The 22453-nt window shown below is 39.8% G+C and overlaps 1 protein-coding gene across 1 annotated transcript; it reads left to right on the top strand.

The window, feature by feature from the left end:
* Positions 1-3807: 3807 nt before the first annotated feature.
* Positions 3808-20722, top strand: LOC145994432 (uncharacterized). Its single transcript, XM_083130562.1, has 6 exons — positions 3808-3830; positions 4592-4718; positions 8986-9118; positions 14180-14335; positions 14698-14852; positions 20495-20722. The coding sequence occupies exons 2-6, from the start codon at positions 4615-4617 to the stop codon at positions 20664-20666; spliced, it is 720 nt and encodes a 239-aa protein (XP_082986688.1). The 5' UTR covers positions 3808-3830; positions 4592-4614; the 3' UTR covers positions 20667-20722.
* Positions 20723-22453: the final 1731 nt, after the last annotated feature.

Genomic DNA, 22453 nt, shown 5'->3' with positions numbered 1-22453 from the left:
TTCCCACGGTCATTAATCTTGTTTTGATTTGATTTGTGATTTGAAGCTCTGCAACCTTTCTGTCCACAAGTGTAGCATAATTTATTTCTCTGGCAATCTTCCTTGGAAAAGCGGTTCTGTTTGTTTTCATCCCTCACCGCAAGCCGCGAGGGTGGAGGGCGCGAAACCACATGTTCAGCCCTCAATTGCTCGACTTTCGGGCGGTCAAAACCAATGCTCACAGGGTCCAAGAAAATATCAGATTTCTTTCTCCCCCTCTCCTCTTCGCATTCCTGATTAACTGACTTTCTTAGGGCCAAGTTACGAATTTCGTCTTCCGAAACGAAAGACTTGAATCTCTGCCTTTCCAAAAACTCCGTTTGTAGTTCCAGGGCGTACTTGCTCATTTCTCTCATAGAAGTGAATGTCTTGTTGTACAAATAATCCCTAAATACCGGATTGCAGTGCGACTTCACAAAGTCAATTCTCTCCTGCGCAGAAGCCGAATTCTTTATCCTACTAAAATGCCTGTCAACTTTGCGAACGTATTCCGCCAATCCCTCGTTAGCAAGTTGAAACCTTTCAGACAAAAATAACTCTGCTTCTCTCTGATAATCCAATCCATGAAAAGCCTGCAAGAATTTATGCCTGAATTGTGAAAAATCACCGAATGGTTCCGTGAACAAAAACCACTCCCTCGCTTCATTTCGCAACGAAAGAGGAATAAACTGCTTCAGAAGATCATCTTCAGCAATTTTCAGCGTTCTCGCGTAATCTTGAATCCTATCCAGATACGAGAAAGCATCTTCCTTCCCTACATTTCCCTCAAATGTCGGAAGCGGCAAACGAATTTCCTCCATTGTCACTCTTGGAACGCACCTCTGTTCCTCAACAACAGAAAGTTCTGACGCGGTCGGGCTGGACCTGCTCGAGTTACCAAGCGACATTCTTGTAACTACCCCTTTTCTGTTTCGCAAGATCATCGGTTCGATCCTCGTCCGTTTCTCTCCTTAACTTTCAAAGCAAAAATCTCGTTCAATATCCTGCGACAAGACCTCAAATAACTAAGTTCAATCGCGGACAGAGTCCCCAAATAAATATTCAATCCCGGACGAGCCCCCAAATAAATATGTTACTATCCTGCTCCCCACACTTTACCTCCGCACTCGAGGTTCGGTGCACTTCGTACTCGGCTCAGATTTGTCTAGGGGTATCTTTCTTTGTACGACAATGCACGTGGGTTGCTACAAGTCAACATAATTATATAATTAACTACAAGAGACAACGGATAACCTTTGCGAAACCTTATTACTATAGGGGATAAATTACCTTGTCCAGCATGTGTGAAATTAAAAACGGAAATTTTGGATATTTTCTATAGTTTAATTAACGTAAAATTTGAAGTATATACAAGTCGTATCCGAACGTTCATTTCTCTAAATTTATTTATCGGGCCAAAACTCTAATTTTTGATGTTGGAATCTCTATTGTTTGTACCTGGATGCTTTACATTTCATGAATTACATCTGAAGTACGCTTGTCACAAGGTAGACTCGCGTTACTCCAAGAAACGTCTTAACAGGCGCTAGGCCGCCCGACGTGTACATTTCTCAACCTCCACGGTGACAAGGCACTAGGCTGCCCGGCGCACCGTAATTACTTCAAAATAACATCCAGTACAAACTACCTTTTTACCTGTAAACTGGACACCAAGGCACTAGCTTGCCCGGCAATCCAATCTCTTACAGCATCCGTTTTGGGAGACCTGTCCTCCGGTCCTAGCTAACCGAAGCAAAAACAGCCTCTCCCTTCCAAGTCTCAGTTCCAACAGCCGACCTCCCCTACTCTCATCTGGGAGTTTATATATGTTTGGTTGGCGTCTGTTGCCAACCGCCCTTCTTTCAAAATTTTTAATCTTTAACAGCTAAACTGCCCGCCTTTCTTTTGAACGCTCGAAACACGAAGAAAGAACAGAGAGCTACATGGTATTTATACATGGAATAGTACGAACCTAAAAATACATAATAAATTGATTTACACTAATCACACATATATATGTTTATACACTTGATTACCCAATTAATTAACATATTAATAAATATTTCAATAAGAAAAGAAAAATACTGTTGCCCTGACACGGGGCAGGGTAACACACGCCAGCCAGTTTTATAAATATACACATATATGCCATACGGATAGGTGATCTAGTGTGTTCATTGGTTGACGCAGTCACACCCCGAAGTTCCCTGTTTCGAATCCTGGCATGGGTGTTCTCTGTGAGTGTATTTTCAAACAATTACTCACCCTAATCGCCGTGATTGATTAAAAATGACAGAGAGCGGCGCTAAATACCAAAAATGCGTTATAAAAAACTTCAAGCGTCTATGAGTTTCAAAACTCGCGAAACCTGGCCAGTTGTGCTACGACACTCACTATTTCGCAGTCGCTTCTAAATTTTTAATCAGAAAGGAAATCGAAAGTGCTCTAAATGTAGTATCTGTATTCGATTATGGGCTCTCAAGTATATGTTTTTTACCAAAATGTGCAGGCGTCACGGGCCGTTCATGTGAATCATCGCTTACTTTCTTTCCTGGCAACCATAGCCAGGAGCTTGAGCTGCCTGTGCGATATGACGTAACAGGCAGGTAGAACCACCTGACCAGGCTCGTCCCTAGCGACATCCACACAGCTGTCTGGAGAAGGAGAAGGAGAAGAAGCTTCACTCCCCGCCTTCCGGCAGTTTAAATAAATCCCACTGTACTCTGCCAATCAGACTCGCCGTTTCCTTTGCAAGGAAATTTGAGAACTTGGTTTTATTGATTTCTTATATTCACTTCGCTTCTCTGTCACTATTGGCTAATCGCGAAGATGAGAATGAATATTGATAAGCTGAGATGGAATAGAGAAGTTTTATTTAACTTTAATAGCCACCATGGATCCAAGTGCGCATGCGCAAACTAGACGGGTCCAGTGGCAAGAGAGGGGTGAATTAGAGAGGAAATGTCTGTCGCTGAAACTTGACACATCATAACGTCTTCGGCAAAAGACATAAAATGGGAGTTGTTAAAGCTATCAGAAAGACAACAAAGCGAGGGATAATAATTTATTTATTTAATAGAAAATTCCAAATACAGCGTTAGCTATTTTACATTGGAACGTATTAAAAACATAATATTACAACAAAAACAATAGAAGAAAAAAACAAAAATAATAACATGAAGTAAGATTGCATGTGGTTACGAGATTCACATACGTTTATCCAACAGTCTTCTAAAATGTGCCAGATTATCAAAAATGTCTATTTGGCTTGTCAGATTATTATATTGGCTGAACAGTCTATGGAACAGTGAACGCTGGATGAGGCACAATTCCCGGCTTCTGAGATCCCACTTCATGATGAGTGCGGCAGGACTCGAAAGGGAATTTCCTGCAGAGGGCGGTCACTTCTGATGTTGCCATTCACTACTTTATGAAGGAATATATGGTCATTCAGTCCATGTCTCTCCTGAGGAGTTTGGATATTTAACATCTTCAGAAGAATGGCCTTTTGCAAGTGTTTTTTGGATGGAATTCGGTAACGAACAATGGTAGAGATTTTCTGAGAATGCTCTTTGGAATAATGATAAATAAACGTCTGCCAAACAACAATGAAATTATCAGTGAATCCAGAAATAAGATAACTACTCCATATGCTTAGAGATAGTGAGTCAAAGAGGTTATGTCCCGTCAATGTTAAGAAGAGATAAACAATGATAAGGAATTTTAATAGATAAAATTTCAATTTAAAGAGCAACGGCGATGATTGTTTGCAATCATTTCTCTGTAGGAATCTACATCTTGTCAATCGTCTGGTAAATATTAAAATATATTTTAATAGCTCTATATACTTTGTGATGAGCTGTTTTTGGCTATTGCTTTTTAAGTTGCTATCATTTGGACAGAGCAAATTTAAGTGTTAGTGGACCCAGTCTTATTAAAAGGCCCAGTAGAGGTTTTAATTCTCGGGTAGGCATCCCACCGGTTCCGCTCATGAGTCTAGTTGAAGCAAGGTAAACAGGCGTGAACTGGATGCTGGTGAGCTGTTTTTTTTCAATTTAATTTCTTTATACATCAACTTACCAACGCCTGCCTGTGTCCTGCCGACCGTTCATGACTTTTTCTTACTCCCCCCGACAACAATTCCGTCCGATCTTCAAGCGTTTACTAAGTTTCTGGTTTGACCCTCATGTAAAACATTGCCGAGTAGATTATTTATGCCTACAGTAGCAACAAGGTATTTGCGTGTCTTTCAATATTGCTAATACACAAACAAATTGGACCCAATATTTTCATTTTTAAATTAAACATGCGGCCTCCCCGATGGCGTAGTGGTAGCGTCGTCGCCTTGGAATCAAGGGGTCTCGTTGGAGGCACTTAGTGGTTCGGATCCCACTTTGAACTGTAGGTCCAGCCCCAGTGGATTTATAACACCAATTCAATCAATCAATTAAATGTAACATGCATATGCGTGATTGTGCGTGTTTGCGAGCGCGGATGGGTAGATATTGTACTAACTTTGTCTTATGTGCGCGTATAAAGTGTACTAATTTTGTCCTTAACATTTTACTTTCAGATATTTCTATCTACTTAGCAAACATGAAACTGTATCTCGCTCTCCTCTCCCTTGCACTCCTTGTGTCGGCAGAAGCTGCGAAGAGTCACACGACCAAAAATTCCCACGTGGGAAGCAGAAAACTCAGGTGAGTGGAACAATTACACGCACACACACACACACACACACACACAGAGAGAGAGAGAGAGAGAGAGAGAGTGTATGTGTGTGTATGTGTGTGTCCGTGGTGCTAGAAAGTGTTTCATTTGAGGTCTTTTTTGTTCAAGCTACATACTTAGTTTTCAGAGACGTAATAGGTTTACCGTAGTTTAAAGTTTTTGAATAGACAATGTGTGTGTGTATATATATAAAAATATATATATATATTGCATTTAGTAACTGAAAAGATTAGTTGATTTTGTTTACTTTACTTCCATATTTTCCCACTGTTTTCTAATGGCGAAGACGAGAATTAATTATGATATGATGAAATTGATAAAGGTACACTCACAAACAACATCCATACCCAGGCCGAGACTCGAACCCGGGACTCCCTGACGTCGTAACGCGATGTGCTAACCACTCCAGCAGTGAGGCCGGCGCTACTGACACGAGATTTTTTGAACGACATCATACTGTATTATATATATATATAGGGGAGGGACAAAAATATGGAAACACCTGCGAAGAAATGCCGGAATGCTGTAGCTAATAAGGTGCAGACCCGCCTGTAGCTTCCAAAACGACCTGCAGTCTCCGAGCAATGGACAAATACAAGTCCTGGATGGTGGATAATGGGATGTTGCACCATTCTTCTTGCAAAACATGGTCACAATCCTTCTCAGTGTCCTTCTGTCTCTGTCACTCGGTGTACATTATCGTCCACGCAGGTGTTTATCTGATGTCTTTCCGAACACACTATTATGTCATCATGATCTTGGATAGAGTCCCTCTCGATGCGCCAAATAACATGGCTACTTTGGTAACAGAGGCCCCTGCAAGGCGGTCACCAACTATTTGCCCTCTTTGAAACACTGTCAACTTGGACATGATTGAGTATCAACTGCACTGCACGCTATCTACAGCGAAATCGTCGACTCCTACGTGTCCGACAGGGTCCTATCTCACGGCGCAAAACAAAAGAATGTCGCACTACGTCCGATTTCATGTGGAAAAATTGCGTCGATATCACCCGTTCCGATGTCGTGGTGTTACCATATTTTTGTCCATCCCATATATATATATATATATATATATATATATATATATATATATATATATATATATATATATATGTGTGTGTGTGTGTGTGTGTGTGTGTGTGTGTGTGTGTGTGTGTGTGTGTGTGTGTGTGTGTATTCATGTATGTACGTAACGTCATCTATTCTTATTCAGCTCAGCGCAGGACACCTTCAATTTCTTTGAACATAATATAATACGTATACGTATTTACAATATACGTATATAATGCAATAGGATATACTTTGTTACGCCCTTGCACATTTTTTATAAAAATTCAAATATATTAAACTGTACAAGTCGAAAGGGATTTTACAATGTTTGTTATGAACTATTTTTTTCAATTAACATAGCTTTGTGACTTAAACGTGAAGTCACCAATCAAGAAAGTATTGTTCTAATGTACTAACCTTTATAGTCCTCCTCCGTAGTCGAGCGGGTTAAGGCGTTCACTCGTCTTGAGATCGTTCGCTGCGGGACGGCGTAGGTTCGAATCCGGCTCAGGTCGGAATTTATTCGGCCTACGTATAGGGCCGGTGGCAACCCACCATCGTCAGGAAATTGGGAAGCTCCGAGCGAGTGAGCGTAATCCGGTCGAGACGACCTACTATAACGGCTGGGGATACGTCAGGCTGACCCCCTCCCCCCCGACTATTCTAATACTGGTTGAAGATCTCCACGCTTAGAGGTGAAGAAGGAAAGTGTGGGAGGGAGACCGGCAGTCGGTAGGTACGCCAAGGCCCTTCATGGGCTGTTGCGCAAAGGATTACTAACCTTTATTTGATGAACTAGGGGTTAAGCTTGTTTGACAGATGTACAAAACATTATGATGTAAACGTGGAATCGCCAATCATGAAATTATTAATGTTAATGTACTAACCTTTTGTTGATTAGCTAAAGGCGGTTCATTTTAAATTAAAATTCCTCAATATGGAAAGTTTTGTTAACCACATGAAAAGATTTGTTAACCTAGCAGAATATGTCAATTCTATTTGTATATTTCGCAAAACTCTACTCACTATTTTCAGAATATTTACATCTAGTAACACAGAATGTTATGTTACAAAATTACAGAAGACAGGGGTTCGACTCTGAGTGTAAATACCATGGTAAATTGGAAAGTTTTCAGTCTTAATTTTATTCACATAGCCTGGGGTTGCTCGACTCCCTCCCTTAAAAAGCTGGAACTCCGGTTCTGGAATGGCTTGTAAGTCCCGTAGGGAATTCTCCATGATCCCTTCTATTGTCTGGAATCTGTGACCTTTGAGGGTTTATTTGAACTTGGGGAAGAGGAAGAAGTCTGCTGGTGCCAAAGCAAGTGCATAGGCCGGTTGTTGGACAATAGGTGTTTGGTGCTTTGTCAAAAACTATCGGTCAACGAGTGAGGAATGAGCACGTGCATTATCGCGATGAACCATCCAGGACTTGCATCTGCAGGTTGTCCGTCAAAATCGTGCGACACGAACCTACACTGATGTTCAGTTCAGCAGTAACTTCCCGTATGGTGAGGCGACGGTTTGCACGTATGACTTCCCGCACGCTTATGATCGATGTCGACAAAGGTTGATGGGCGTCCAGATTTTGCTTCGGACTCGATGGAGGTTCGACCCGATATGAAACTTCTGTACCATTCGTAACACTGTGTTAGACTGAAACATTCTTCGATACAGGCTTCATGTAACATGTCGTATGTCTCTTTGAAGTTTTTCTGCAATTTCACACAGAATTTCACCCATACTCGGTGCTCTTTCAGTACCCTCCTTCTTGTTGGGTAACTGAAAATTGCCGCGGGCATTCAACACACCTGCACTCAACGTGATCTACTGCGTTACTGCGGTTAGCAACAGCTTTGAAACTGGGCCAAGTTAATAAATAAGGACACCGCTAAACACCGGCACTGTCGGTTCTCTTCAATGAATTTCCTTACAAATTTTACAAAAAGAGTTCGGTTTCTTTTTGTACAGGCCTCGTATTATTTTCCATTCAAATTTAACGACTTCAAAGTTCTCCAGATCTTGTCGTCCTGAAGTAAGTAACCTAATGGAATAATGAACTTTTGCAGTAAAATCCAATCAGTGGTTGGACATTCCTTGAACACATACCCTGAAGATAGGCTTCAGTATAGGCCATTAGAGTCTTCATGTCTCCGGCTACAGGAGTAGAGATATAGAGAATTACAAGGAACGTACCAACTTTACATAAAATGAAACTGGTGAATATACCGGGTGACCCAGAGATGTATACCCATTTTGGAATGAACATTACACAGTTAATTGTACACCACTCTATTATTTTTGTTGTATAATGTGTGTGATGTATTGCCATTTATTTTACGTTTATTTATTTATTGAAGTCACCATGGAGTCGTTGTCGGTGGAACATCGCGTGTTCACGTATGATGCCTATGTGAGAAACGGCGACTCAGTGGTTGCAGCTCAGAGGTTATTCCTCCGGCACTTCCACGTAAGGCGGCATGGATCAGTTCCAACATGCAAAACAATCTTAAAATGAGTTAAGCAGTTTCGAACCACAGGCACTGTAACTCCAAAAACACCACCAGGTGCTGAACCTCTGAGCTGCAACATAGGCATCATACGTGAACACGACTCCATGGTAACTACAATAAATAACTAAATAAATGTAAAATAAATGGCAATAGATCACACACATTATACAACAAAAATAATACAGTTTGGTGTACAATTAACTGTGTAATGTTCATTCCAAAATTGGTATACACCTCTGGGTCACCCTGTATATCTACATGTAACAACTTGAACACAATTTCAGTCCTTATAAAGACACAGGATGTAAGAGATATTTAAGTATATCATCAGTAGGCAATTTGATTATCGTGAAGTTGGCCTGCCCCCGTGACGGAGTGGTTAGCATATCGCGCTACGACGCCAGGGGTCCCGGGTTCGAATCCCGGCCTCTGCATGGATGTATGTGAGTGTCCGTTCATGAATTTTATTATATCATCACTCATTTCCATCTTTGCAAATTAAACAAAAGTGGCAATTAAAGCGAGGTAAAATGAAGCAAATTAATCGATTATCGTGAAGTTATTCTAATTATATATAATTATATTTGCGGATAACTTATTGATAAATAATTAAAAACGAAGTTAGATTTATAAAAGTAGAAAGGTTGTAAAATAGTGACTTACTTTTCAGAATTTATCCATCAGTGGAGGAAGCCGATTACAATACTTACGTGGATAATTTCCTGGCCGAGTATTCACGTATATTCAACACAAATGGAGATAGTGTTAACCTGACTGACGGTGAGGGTCAATTCGAAGTTGAAGTGAGTAGAAAATTTTGGTTTACTCCTGTTTCAGGGGGTCGAATCCCCTTTCGTCGAATGTTCTACAGACAAAAGTATCAAACCTTAGGAAAATTTTCAGCAAAATCGGAATTGCTGCTAATTGGCTCGTTCCCAAGCGCCATGTGTCGCGTGTCACTTCGGTCTGAAAGCATCCCTTAGTCTTCCCTGCTACATGCTTACGCGACTAGGCATGTCACATTTCGTTTTCTTACATTACGTTTTTGTCACATGTTGCTTGCAAGGGTGTGGATTTAGTTACACGTTTGTTTATCAAGGCCAAATGGCATTGGGATGTGACATCAACTTTATTTGGACACCTTGGAATGATATAATATGATATACAAAAACGAGTGTGCTTCAAAACTCAACAGTGAGACCCGAAATCTGATGTGCTGGGCTCAACAGTCAAGAAATAATTGTAGATTTGAAATACTCAACCGAATGCACTCAACTATCGCGTTTCAAAGCCTACCCGTCTTGCCAGTAGCGCTAGTAGCGATGACAGGAGAACCACTGTGACAAACTTTAAGATCAGTCAAACTTTGTCACGAATCCTAAATTTCAACCTTGTTTGTTCAACACAATTAAATGAAACCCACGACAAATAAATTAATGTTCACTTCTGTTGCAATCTTATTCCATAATAGATGTACCCCCTTTATTCGGCCACCCTGTACATAAAACTGGATCAAAAGTACACAGACCCGTAGTTTTTATAGCTAAAATTGAGGTTACCAGGATCCTACCACTATACGATATTTTACCCTACAATGAGCGTACAGCCCCAATACATGTTAATCAGTGCAAGCTAATCTATGTGAAGCCTATACCTTTAAACTGTAATGTTTAAGAATATCCACAGGTTTGGGAATTCAAGAGACTGAGAATCCAAACCCTTTAATGTTGTGGTAGCCCCTTCACTGTTCCCGCATTCTCAATAACAATTATATTCAGAGTGACCAAAGCGAGATGCACCTTGGCCCCCCTCTGAAAGGAAATACTGACATCAGTTCATGCACAACCAAGGTATCACACACTGAGGAACATTTTTGGGTTTAAATTGTAACGCCAAAGTTTAATTAACATGTATTCTGGTTTATTTGACTACAAATTAGATTAGAGTGAACTATTTCAGGGTTACAATCAACACACCATGTTAATTAATCAGGTAAAAAGCAACTTTTACCTATATATATATTTACCAGAACAACGACTCACTTACGGTGCCATCGAACGAAAGCACGTAAGGCAATACAAGCTTTCACCACCTAAAATGATGCTACTCCTTACAAAGCACTATACTTTTCATGATAAAATTGGGTAACATTATAGTATAGGGGAGACGGATTTCTTCAAATTTACAGGAGAAAGTAATTACGGAAATCATTTTCTGTAGTGTTGTGAAAGTTCGTGAATGTAGTTTTGATCCATTTTAATACGAATGCATGTTGTTTTCTGCGAAACTCTCTGTCCGACACGCTGTTTCTGCTACCGCCATTTGAATTCTGCACGAGAGCACAATGTTCCGTGTGTTAGATGACGTAAACCGCGTAGTCAGTGTTTCAAACTCGCCGTGTTTTCACTAGAACATGACGTGTCGAGTATTTTTAACCTTTTATTTTTTTTTAACTATGCTTGCCTAACCTAACTTAACCTAACCTAACCTTACGGAAAATGTTTTTTGGGGCTAACGTCAATGGTTTTTGGGGCTAACGTCAATGGTTTGCGAGGTATTAGCATAATTTCAAATCCGGGCACGAAAGTAGGTATTTTCTGGTGAATGAGGTTGCATTACTTACTGTTGCTTGTTATTTCGATTCTGTATTTCTAGTATTTTTAACATATTAATTTTTTTTTTAAACTATGCTTGCCTAACCTAACTTAACCTAACCTAATCTTACGGAAAATGGTAGTGATTTATACATTCTAAAATAATGTGATGAGCATTACCACAGTCATACTGTGGACACAATACAGATTTTGAAATGTGTATTTTAATAAACGATGATATTGTGCAGTCGAAAGTCGGAAACGGAGTACATTACAAGTACTTGTAAATGTAAGAAATAGATATTATCTTAGAAATGCATTATTTCACCTTAGGAAATGTTCTGCATTCCAAAATAGTACGTTAGCAATGTAAAAAAGTGCGAAATGTATGATTTATAGGTGTCTCCCCCATACTATAATAGTAACTAAAAGTGAAGCCTTTTTAATTTTAAGAATACAGAAATTTGACGGATTTCAAATTGGCAATATTATATTAACTTTACCGTCATGCGAGAATTTGGATAAATAGAAAGTGATTTTAGCCAAGGAGATATTTCTTACCCCTTCTATAAATAGATCTGTGCATTTCAAATACGTCACATGACCTTATCCTTGTATACATACTCGTGCCAAGTTGCATCCTCAAATCCAATTAAGTTCGTGTTTTTAAAACATAATACATGTTATATTGACTTAATTGTTGTTTACATTATAATAACATTGAAGCAGATCAAAATAAAACAATAATCAGGTCATTTCGATTCATAGAGTCCGCTCAGGACATCTATGGAATACAAGCGGTTCTATAGAACAGTTCAATCCGCCGGACCGTAAGCTGCTGCCACCATGTGAGCAATCCAAGAATTCGATAGCCCACTGAGTTAAACAACAAATCTAGGTTAGCAGTTTTATGAATTTACCTCTTACAAGCTGAAACACACTAGTTAAAATTACACATGCGAATGGAGCTTATGACACAGATTGTCATAATTGAAGGGAATGATATAACAAATACTTTGACAAAATATGCAGCGAATCAAACAATCCGACGGCCACTTTCAATAAAGTTTCCGTCTGTAGTTTTGGAATCACGCGCTAAAATAATTTTATTTACTGACTGGCAAAGTTTGTGGACGAATACGGGTACTCAATGCGGTAAGGCGTATTATTCTATACAAAAAGAATCCCAAAGGAATGCTGGTTTAAACATATTCGACTCTCCCGGAGTTCCCTCACAACTATAATGCGCTGTAGGTTAAATCACACTATCGTTCCAGTTCACCTTTATGAGAAGAACTTAGTGCCTTCACCAGTCTGTTTATTATATTTTAGTGCAAACTTCATGAAACACACAGAGAACAATTTTTACAGGACTTGTACAAGAGTGGATATCAAGCGCCACTTACACTGCCTTGTTTACTGACTTCTTATTTACACGGAAATCAATATTCTTACAAAATATTTCAACAAGTCGAAAATAATGCTGTAAATGTGTAATGAAACTGTAATTTTTTATCATGAAAGGACTATTAGTGTGTAAATATTATGTGCATACATGTAATATCAATTGAGAAATTGTTAACTGGTGCATGGATTTTGTCCACAACCAATAAATATATTATATAAGAAATATAGAGGCCGCAGGCATCCCTTGTGGAACTCATCAAACTCATCATTATCAACAAATTTTATTAGACTTACAGCTTTACAGGTGGCTGTTTATGCTCAGCATGCATTCTAAGTACATTGGGATCCATAAGTATCACCAAGCAAATTGTCCTTCACCACGTTTACTCCCTTTGTTTTATGCAATGAGAGCTTCAAGAACTGACACAAAACACCAAACAATCTGGTTACAACCTCTGAACCAGTAGTGGTTAAAATACAAGCCTTAAAAATACGTAGGATGAAGATAATAAACAACGAAAATAGTCATGGACAATTTGCTGAGCAATACTTAGGGATCGCACTGTACATAAGATACATTTTTTTATATAAATTTGATATAATATATCCAATTCGAATATCTCCTGCACACAACAATGAAGTCAAATTTATGGGAAATGGCACATTACTTTTGGTAACTTTTTGTATAATGTATTTCGTTTCTTTGAGTGATTTGGACATTCTAAAATAATGTGATGAGCATTACCACAGTCACAATGTGGACACAATACAGATTTTGAAATGTGTATTTTAATAAATCATGATATTGCACAGTCGAAAGTCGGAAACGGAGTACATGAAGGTCAGTTCATAACCAATTTTGTGGTCGGTTGCTTGTGACGTAGATTAGAGGTTCTCACATCACAATACATGCACACAATACATACCAGCATATGTTACCAAGTTGCTGGCGTTATTGACAACTGATAGGTATAAAATGAAACATTAACGTAAGGGGTCCAAATATCGTCTCCTAGTCATTTTTGCGTACCTGGAGATCGTATCAAATGACGAAAGAGCTCCAAAATTTTATATTACCTTCGTCAACTATCTCTTCACCTGGAAACCAAGTCAAAGCGCCTGTATAATCAATAATTTCGTTCCCCTAAACAAGATCGGAAAAAGGAGGGTAATTAACGACTTGCCAAGGCATTCATGTTACTTACAAAAGGTCATTGCAAAAGTGAACATAATTTGTCGAATGCGACGAACTGAAAACAATTTAGCACAACTCAGAAACAATATTATGTTTACTTAAAAAAAACAAAAAACAATAAATTTAAGTTATTTTTTGTTTGTAAGATGAGCCTTTAGACTTCCAAGCAAGTATCACAAAAAAATTGCACAGTTTTTGGCGCCGAAGCATGTTTCGTGGAACCATATGAAACGTTTGTACAGCGGATTCCGTGGACGAAAGTAGGAACATGATATGAGACGAAATTGTGAACATGACGAGGGACGAAATTAGGAACCTGCAAACTAGCTAGGCGGTTCCTACCTTTTCAACAAGTGACCTTGACGGAACAAAACGCACACACCCTTCCATATTGACAACGTACCTAAGCCAATGACATGCAGTGAATATAAAACCTACACTCATACTACTAAATGACTGCTAACAATGATATTGCAAGAACTCACCTCATCACGAAACCGAAAAATCTTTATTGTCTCGAGCCCAAACTGTTTGTCTTCCCCAATCCTGGAGTGCAGGCGCCAATTGCGCTCCTACCTACAGGGCCGAGATACCTATGGGGACGTATTGCTATCGCTAAACTTATTGTTATAAGAAAAATCTTGACACGTACCTCACCCTCTTTCTAGATTAATGGAACCTTGCAGATAGTGGATATCGTACTGACCAACGGCGTCTTTTCCGGATTGGCCAATACCTCGAGAGTGGGGGACGCCATTGCCAACTACGACAATGAAACCGACGAGTTGCTCTTGGAGTTCGGGTTATCGTTCGACCCAGCACAGGTTGGTAAAATAAAAAAGATAATATGGTTAATATATTAAAATCCATTCATAAACATATTTGCCATGTTAGCGATTCTTCATTGCCAGTATCCAGGCAGATATCTTGAAATATATTTGGGGGGGGGGGATCCCTACCAGTATCTCAGAAATAATAATAATACAAATCTTTAAATTAATAGCTTCATATAATTTATATGTAATAGTAAAATGGAAATATTATGTAATTACGTATTATGTAGCATTATTTAAGGATATGTAAATTAACATTGCATTGTTATTATTACACAAATACGCACCCCTTGCAGACGCCCTTGTTGGACGTTTCAAGTTAGATTCTGAGAATTGCTTTGAAATTCTTTCAGGTCACTTATAACTTCTCCATTGGAATTAATGATGGCGACAGGTACGAGGGTAGCATCGGAGCTTCAGTCCACACCAACAACTCTCTAATGGGGTTCCTCACTGACTACAATGCCAACGATTGGGTTTACTTCATGTCTGCTTTCTATGTGTTCGAGTAAGTGCTTTCATTATTTCTTTCTTGAACAATATTCCAAATGCAACAGTAATACCTGGATCATGGTAGCCGGACAATTGCGATGGCGGACAATTGCAATGAACACAGCTAGAAAAAAAGGGTTGGTGGACAATTGCGATGACATTTTGAATCTTCTATCAAATTGAAGGGTGACTTAACACCTCGTACAATACTTCTTACAAGAGAATTATGTGAAATATTGATATTTTCGAATTGAACACTTCATTCCTCTCACACTTTCTCCAGGCTTGAGACTGGCAAGGTAGCTTGTAAACGTACTTGCATTACAACCACTTTTAGGTTAGGTTAGGTTAGGTGCACCTGTGGGTTAGTCATCCTGTTCGTCGCAATTGTGCTATCATTAATTTGTAAAATGACCTTCACCGCCAAAATCATCGTAATTGTCCGTGACTTTGGCTTCATCGCAATTGTCCTAGACTCCTGGATCATACGAGACTAGATCTCCCGCTGGATTTTCCAGTTGGACTGGTTGTGGTATGGCTCCTCTGGTAGTTTTCACCTCACACGACACTTGTTGCCGTACTGGCGGGTATGCTTTTCTTCCTACAAGGCATTGCACAGAACAGACAAAAAAGATGAAAGGACGATTTGAAGTACGTAGCACAGTGGTTCTCAAACTGTGGTACGCGTACCCCCCAGGGATACATGAACGACTTGAAGGGGGGTACGAGATCAGCTCGGAAGAGAAATGTCGAGAATACCCATGCGACAATACTTTTGCCGGATTTGGAGCCAAATCCGAGCTTGAAAGTTGCAAGTACACAACCAGACATCAAGAAACTGTCAGGCCATGCAGGCACATCCTTCTCAGTAGAAACTGAGGATTTACAATAAAAATTTCAATATTGTGCTTCACAGTTTGTTTATAAATTTATTTTCGTTCTTTTCTTTTTTTCGATGACTCTGGATAAAATGAATGGAAATTAAAGTTTCTTACTTCTTAGCATACATGTGTTTCACATTTCTATTCTTGTAACTAATCATGAAGATTGTAAACATAGGAACACCCATTAGTAAACTCAGGATTCTAATGTTTATTTAATTCCCATCTTTCCACATACAGCCCGAATGCCTTTCTCCTCTATTGCGGATACAAGCCTCCAACATATCAAAAACGCCCCATAGAAAAAAAGAGAAGAAAAAAAAACACCATTCGGAGAAAACCTACGGTGGGGGGGGGGGGGGTTACATTAGACGCTTAGTTACTGAATAAAGGGTACAATGAGAAAAAAAAGTATAAGAACCGCTGACGTAAATCAATAGCTACTGCTGTTAATAAGAATTAAAATAATTAGAATAACCTCGCACATAGTGTTGCCCACGAGACGGGACAGGCTTTTTAAAATTCGAGACGGGACGAGACTGACCATAGGAGTAAGAAGGGACATGCAACAGCAACAAGTGTCGCTTGGAAATGAACCCACAGTAATAAATGCAACCTTCCGAACGGAAGCAACTAGACCGGCAAGCGGCACGGGTTGTTTTGTCGCTTGCATGTCGTTCGGACTGGGCCGCTTTTTAATAGCGTGCATTGTATCGCCTCTGTCTGTTGGTAGTGAATTCACAGTGAAAGCTTGCTTATAGACTAAGGGAGATTTCACATCTAAGCGACACGCGACCCGTGTCGCTTCAGGATTTTACCAATCGAACGCAGGTTTGTGCGGCCTGCCATTCTCCTACGCTGTGAAACGTTGCTGTTGATTGGCTCGTTCCAAAGCAACATGTGTCGCGTGTCGCTTGTCGCTCCGGTCTGAAATCTTCCTAAAGGAGCGCGTCCCTTGTTGCTTTGGTGCCAAAACCCTGTGTCGCTTGTCGCCTGTCGCTTCAACCTGAAAGCTATCTTGTGGAAATTTCACACCGAAGCGACAAGCGACACATATAATTCACACCCAAGCGACAAGCGACACAATCCCCTTCAGTCTGAAGGAAAACATTCACCCCGCATCCATGAACAACGGACCGAGGCGACAAGAGACACGTGCAGCTTCTCGTGTGTCTTCTGTTCGAAAGGTTGCATTGACTACTGAAAGTTCGCTTCCGTGTCGCTTGTCGCGTGTAACTTTGGTGTGAAAAAATCTTGCTCACAGCAAACTCTTCGAACCGGAGCTGCACGTCTCGCTTGTCGCTTGCTTGTTGTTCTGCTTAGGCCGTTTTCTGTATACCGTGTATAGTCGCGAGGGTTTTTATTCGCGCATGCGCGATGAATGCTTGCTTATAAACTTAAGTGTCCCTGTCGTTCGTTGCTTCAGTGTGATACTTCCGTGTCGCTTGTCACATTGAACAAGCCACAGGAGAGAAGCGACAAGCAACATGTTTCGCTTGAAAACGAACCCTCCGTAAACGTAACCTTCCGAACCGAAGCAACACGTGTGTCTTCTCGCTTGCGTGTCGCTCAAATTGGGTCGTTTTCTTAATATCGATGGTAGAATCGCCTCGATCTCTTGGTACTGGCCGTACGGTGAATACTCTTATCATAGACGGAACGGAAGGAGATCCTGTCGCTTGTCACTTCAGTGTGGCTCAGTGTGGCTTGTCGCCTGTCGCGTGTTCCTTCTGTCTGAAAGCTCCCTGCGTGTACGATGGATAAAGATTAGATGAAAGCTAGAAAAGCAAGGCAGATTCTATACATTATCTAGCTATTGATAATCAACAAACTTTATTTGAGATACTCATGTTCTTATGATTAAAGAATCATATTTATTCTCACTATAGCTACAGTGAGCAAAGTGATTACAGGTTTAACCCATTTCCGAGAATAATATTTTGTGATGTCTCCCAGTTATAACTTTCGTTGGCGTAATATCCTGCATTACTTCTACGAGACGAGACGAGACAAAACAAGACGAGACAGAACCCTTCGAGACGAGACACTAGACGGGACAAACTAATATTTTCGAGACGAGACGAGACAGCATTTCCACGAGACGAGACGAGACAGACCAAATTCTCGTCTCGTGGGCAACGCACAGGCACCGAACTCGTTTCGATAAAAATTAAATTCTTGATATAACTTCATTAATAGATTAATTTGATATGACCCAGTTTGTCCAGATAGATAGATAGATAGATAGAGAGAGAGAGAGAGAGAGAGAGAGAGATTGTTGTAACACAGTCTTTAATTCGCATATTCCTAGTATTGCAAAAAATGTGTGCAAATTTCTTGAAACCCATTTTGCAACATCAAATAATTTTCCTCACGTGCATATAAGTTGACACTGAACTTGTCAATGAAGTGTGTAGGCAGTACATGTTTAGTGAATCCTTCTTGCCACTCTTTTCTAGAATACCTATTGTATGTTGGTTATTATTATTATTTTTATACCTTGGTCTCATAACGCTTTTCTCTGTGTTTCTTACGCGGGCTTTGTAGACACCAACCCTGAGGTTTCTTCGTACGTAGCATACAATTTACTGGCGTTTCGCTGAATGTCCACAGAATAGTTTACTTGCATGTAAATAAGATATTTCACTCAACATAATAATTCAAATTTAGTTTTCTTCAAGTGCAATTATCTTATACAGCTCAGCGCTTGACATAAGTATATTTGGTTATAGTTCTTAATAATATATTTATTGATTTGCTTTATTTTACTTCACTTTTTGTGCCAATTTTGTCTAATTTGCAAAGATGGGGATGAGTGATGACATGATGAAATTGATGAAAACAAATATCCATGCCCAGGCCGGGATTCGAACCCGGGACCCCTGACGTTGCAGCGCGATGTGCTAATCACTTTTTTTTTTTTTAAAAAAAAGGAATACCCCTATTTGGCAGTATCCCCCGATATTCACACATTTCTCAAACTTTCACACATGTCAATTGTCACTTTATTCTCGTTTTTACTCATTTTCGAACAAACACAAACATTCAAGTCCTAGCCGGGATTCGATCCCGGGACCTCTGGCTTTGTAGCGCGCTGTTCTAGCCACTTCGTCACGGGGGTCTGCAGTTCTTAATAAGAGAGTTGATGCCTTTATTAGTTGTATTCTGAATTAATTTATTGTAGAGATATGGAGATTATTAAACCGAGAAAACCTCGTCATGGTAATATTTACGCTTGTTTATTTCCTGGAATTGTCCGACCAGCGGGCGATCCCAAGAATGCGCTAACTTTGTAACTTCCGTGAAAACAATGACTGAAAGGCAAACGCGTCGATCTAAACAAGATCTAGCCTAAGATTATAAAAGGGAGCTCACTCCCGGAGCTCGCTCTCATTTGGATTATAACGCTCATTTGGATTACTTTTATCATCGAACGCTCATTTGTCTCTCATTGGATTTTGACTTTCATTCGACGCTCATTTGGAACATGAGTCTCTGATTACACTTTACTTTACAACACATTACAACTACAGAACTACGACGACGGAACACGAAGTTACGGCTGCCTAGAATGCAGCGAGTCGCGCGGGATCACTCGGATCAGTGAGCCAAGGGTCGCGGGATAGAACCTTTGCACCAGTCACAATTCGGTCTGCAAGAAGCATCTGCACAAGAACATCACTCACCTACCAGGTATGAACAAGCTTGAATAACCTTTAAATTCAACCTTCCATATCTCTTCCCTCTTGATCGGAGCAGGTTCAGCTAACAGATACAATTAAGCTCTACCTAAAATGTATAATTGAAACATCCCTGTGACCTCAGATCCCAGGTAAGACGGGATTACAACAGAGAGTTGATGCCTTTATTAGTTGTATTCTGAATTAATTTATATTAAACGGCGTTTTTAATTTTATTGGAAGAGCCCCTTATATTATTTTTCTCACTACCCTTGTGTTATGTGACGACTCGATTAGAAATTTCGCTAAAATATCTAGGTGTAATTTCCAAACAAATAAATTGTCATAACATTACAATGTACGTGTTCGAAACGAGGCGGTCAACCCATTATGTTTGCGTTTGTTCGTTCGTCAATTTCATTATGGATGTATTTTGGAACGAACACTCTTGAATTTCAGTCCGCGTTCTTTCTCTTAGTCTCTTTGTAAATACTGTAAACACTTCTTACAACATAGCAACATTATTCTTTTGTATTTTGCTCAGGTAAGACTCTGTTTTCAAGTCTCTCTTAACAAGGGACGCTATGCCAACCCTGCCAGGCGCCCCTGGAAGTTAGGTCAGAGCGATCGTTTGCTATGTTGGGTTGCATACACACAAGTGACGTGTCCCTTATACCTTCCACCCTGTACAGAACGCATGGTTTGTTTACAGCGCCCCCTTTCGCCCGTGTTCGATTTTTAACAAAGAAACCTCGGAGTGCGCAAGGAGACAAGCATACGATGTGTATAAACAGTCAAGTCAGTGGCAGATCGTAACCATACATTAGCAATTATCTCGCAAAGGGTTCGTTTTCCAACTGACACTTCTTTGCTTCTACTGTCGCGTACTTTTCATGGTTTCCGTTTGCGCTATCTCTTCTGATTCACCCTGTATATTGGATATTATATTGAATTACCACTCTAATTGAATGCTTTTTTTTTGCTATTGATGATAAGTAAATATATGTACAAAACACAAATTGTCTGATTCTTCACTTAGGCTACTTAACCTTCCTTATTCTGCTAAACCTAATGTCGTATCTTTCTGTTTTTGGCAGCTTGGACAATTATCAGATTTCCTGGTTAAACGAAGACCTCCCGGAGGTCTCTGACGGCGTGGCTGGTTCCTTACTAGAGGCACTACTAGATGGCTCCACAGATATCCACGTGGCTTTTGACAGCTATTTGGATGATGTGCTGGCTGCTGTTGGTTTGCCTCCCCACCCTTGAATTGTGATATATTAGCATGTATTTGTGTAGCAAAATAAAGTTGTTTTTTCTGTGAATTTATTTATCTAGTCATTTTTTCACAGGTTCGTTAAATTTTCTAATGGTTTCAAGTACCTCCAGTGCCGGATCTACAAATCTTGGGCCTCGAGAAAAATATTACCCATGGCCCCTCTACATACATACCTTTACACACACACAACATACATAATTTATGTGTGTATGTGTGTGTAATTCTTGATCTCATGCTGACGAAGTCACATATAAGGGCCTGCAGGGTGATTCAAAAGCCCCTTAACACCCCTATAAAAAGTAAAGGAGTTAGGCTGGGTACAATTGGTCATGATAGGAACGAGTTAGGCTTAGGGGGAGCTACATTACTTTGTTCCAAGCGGACATCCGCCATATTGAATTCAATTCAAAATTTTTGCATGGGATGATGTGATGTGATATATCGTATATTTAGGCTTATCATACGTCCGGGATTAGCCCGGACAGTCTTGGTTTTTTAGTGCTGTCCGGGGTGATGTCCGGGATTACAAAATGTCCAGGGATTTGAGAATCTGAACATGAAAATAGCTACCGCTATTGAATATTCATGACCAATTTTTAATCTGTTTTAAAAGACTGATATTCATGTACCAACATTTCTAAACTGGTTGAGTTTGCTATGTCTTTGCCTGGAACATCTGCTCCAGTTGAGAGAGTATTTTCAATTATGGGGAATAATTGGTCTGCAGAAAGAGGTAGACTTCTAGTATTCACTGTTAAACATCTGCTTAATTCAGAACTTTCATGTTGTGAATTTTATGATGTTATTAAAAGAAACTAGCCATTTCTGAAAAAAGTCATGTCTAGTGAAAATTGCAACTGAGTCAACCAACAGATAATGCTACCTAGAACAGAGATGTTTCCTAAAAATCAGAAAATGCATTATTCAATTAAACGTTTGAAAATTAATTGATTGATTTTTGAAAAAATGTTAATAGCTAATATTTTTTCTTGTACAATTTATGGTTTAATGTTCCAATAATATGTTTAGGCTTTTAAGTAATTTCAATTTATTTTTGTATAAAAAAACTGAAATTTAGCAGTAAAGAGTTGATCGCGAATATGTCCTGGGTTGAACCTCAGAAAATATGGTAAGCCTACGTATATTACCACTGTTTTCTCACACCTGTAAAATGATACATTTGTTACAATCATGCATTCGTAAGTTTTTCCTGATTAAAGATAGGTTGAAGAAACCTTCACCACTGCATTTCTTGTGAAATATAGTCTGATTTGATTCTAGTCTGACTGCCACGCGGGAAACTGGGGTGGGTGATCGATGGTCGGAATTTTTCCTGCTTTGTTCCCCCGCATAAAGCGTCTGCAGGGCCCAGCCAGCCTCAAATCAAATGGTACTCGAGAGAGGGGGAGCGGTAAAGGCAGCCGCAGCGTAGTGCTGATCACATCACCTCCAAGATGGCCGACATCGAAAATATGTGGGACCCAGACCCTAAATGTGCCTTCATAGCACGGTGCTATATGCACAGAGAACTTTATCTTTACCTGTATACGTATATTGAATTGGTTTCTGTACCCCTGAGTAACTACGCATATACGAACCCTCTAATATACCAATGGCTGAGGGCCCCTTAAAGGCTTACTTGTCTCCGCCCCTCCCATTCCCGGTTTTGGGGATTGTAGATCCTGCACCGAGAACCTCAATTTGAGGTGCCTTAAATGTGATTTCCTTATTTATAGGCAAACATCGTGCTGGTTAGTGAAATTTAGCTTTCCTGTCC

The sequence above is a fragment of the Lepisma saccharinum genome, chromosome 10 (assembly GCF_977018435.1).
Source record: "Lepisma saccharinum chromosome 10, izLepSacc3.1, whole genome shotgun sequence".
Taxonomy (NCBI): Eukaryota; Metazoa; Arthropoda; class Insecta; order Zygentoma; family Lepismatidae; genus Lepisma; species Lepisma saccharinum.
The sequence above is the reverse complement of the archived record's forward strand: the minus strand, read 5'-3'. Positions and strand labels throughout refer to the sequence as shown.